The following is a 1,283-nucleotide window of genomic DNA, read 5'->3' as shown; positions in this document are numbered from 1 at the left end:
TACTTATATTGGTAGCATTTGACTCTACTTATATTGGTAGCATTGACTCTACTTATATTGGTAGCATTTGACTCTACTTATATTGGTAGCATTTGACTCTACTTATACTGGTAGCAATTGACTCTACTTATATTGGTAGCACTTGACTACTTATATTGGTAGCACTTGACTACTTATATTGGTAGCACTTGACTCTACTTATATTGGTAGCACTTGACTCTACTTATATTGGTAGCATATGACCCTACTTATATTGGTAGCATATGACCCTACTTATATTGTTTTTTCAACAGTAAAATATGCTGAAAATGATGTAATAACGTGAGAGCATTCACATGGGCTGTGATTAACTCCTTTGTTCTTTTACAAAAGGGCAATTAACACCCAGATGTTTGCTAACTGTATTTGTCAACCATTTCCAACTCGAGAACAAAGTCTCTTTCAAGAAGTTAAAGAAATGGTCCACTATACACGTGTTATCTCAAACTGCTTTAAAGAAAACCAAACTGACTTCATTCATCTTTTTTTTTTACCCCCAAAATAAGCAGTAGATCTCATTTGAATTGAGCATCCATTTTTCAAATAAATATAAATATTGCACTCATCGTTATAATCTTATACTGACATCTGAAAGCTAAATGCATCCATACTACTCAAAAATAGTACTACAATCGAGCCTCCCTCCAGCATTCCTCAGAGTCTATGTTATGTTGAGTCTGGGCTATTACAATAGTAAAGCAGTAGTCTTATCAGGTGTCGAGTAACTGTACCTCAGTTTGTTAATAACCATTAACTTACCATAAGACCAGCCATGTACAGCTACCCTGTTTATGTCTATGTAACCTGTATTTTCTGCTAGCCACTGAAGTACCTCAACTTGATCTGCTACCTCCACAGTGCCCTGAAAATCAAAGTAACATGTTCTTTTAGAAAAGTGGAGATTATTAAATTAAAAAAGATACTTTTAAATAGGTGAATAACACAACTACCAACATGCAGAATGTTATTTCCCCACACATTTTGTGGTATCAAACAAAATTATTAATTCATACGTTTATATGGTAAAAAGTAACAAGAAACTACCCTATTAAATAAGAAGGAATATATTCATTTGACAGCTGCCAATAAGTTTATCAACTCGCAAGGTAAAAACACATTCAATATGTTCACTTTACAGCTATCAATAAGTTTATCAACTCACAAGGAGTTGATAAACTTATTGATAGCTGTAAAGTGAACATATTGAATGTGTTTTTACACAAGGTAAAAACACATTCAATATG

At 33.2% G+C, this 1,283-nt stretch overlaps 1 protein-coding gene across 1 annotated transcript in view; it reads right to left on the bottom strand.

The window, feature by feature from the left end:
- The window catches only part of LOC106472470 (dipeptidyl peptidase 9-like), a 42,081-nt gene that overhangs the window by 12,795 nt on the left and 28,003 nt on the right, over positions 1-1,283 (bottom strand). The window contains exon 16 of the mRNA XM_022401037.1: positions 799-901. Within this exon, the coding sequence (XP_022256745.1) occupies positions 799-901 (103 nt within the window). The remainder of the gene's footprint in view (positions 1-798; positions 902-1,283) is intronic.

The sequence above is a fragment of the Limulus polyphemus genome, unplaced genomic scaffold (genome assembly GCF_000517525.1).
Source record: "Limulus polyphemus unplaced genomic scaffold, Limulus_polyphemus-2.1.2 Scaffold5356, whole genome shotgun sequence".
Classification (NCBI taxonomy): domain Eukaryota; kingdom Metazoa; phylum Arthropoda; class Merostomata; order Xiphosura; family Limulidae; genus Limulus; species Limulus polyphemus.
The sequence above is the reverse complement of the archived record's forward strand: the minus strand, read 5'-3'. Positions and strand labels throughout refer to the sequence as shown.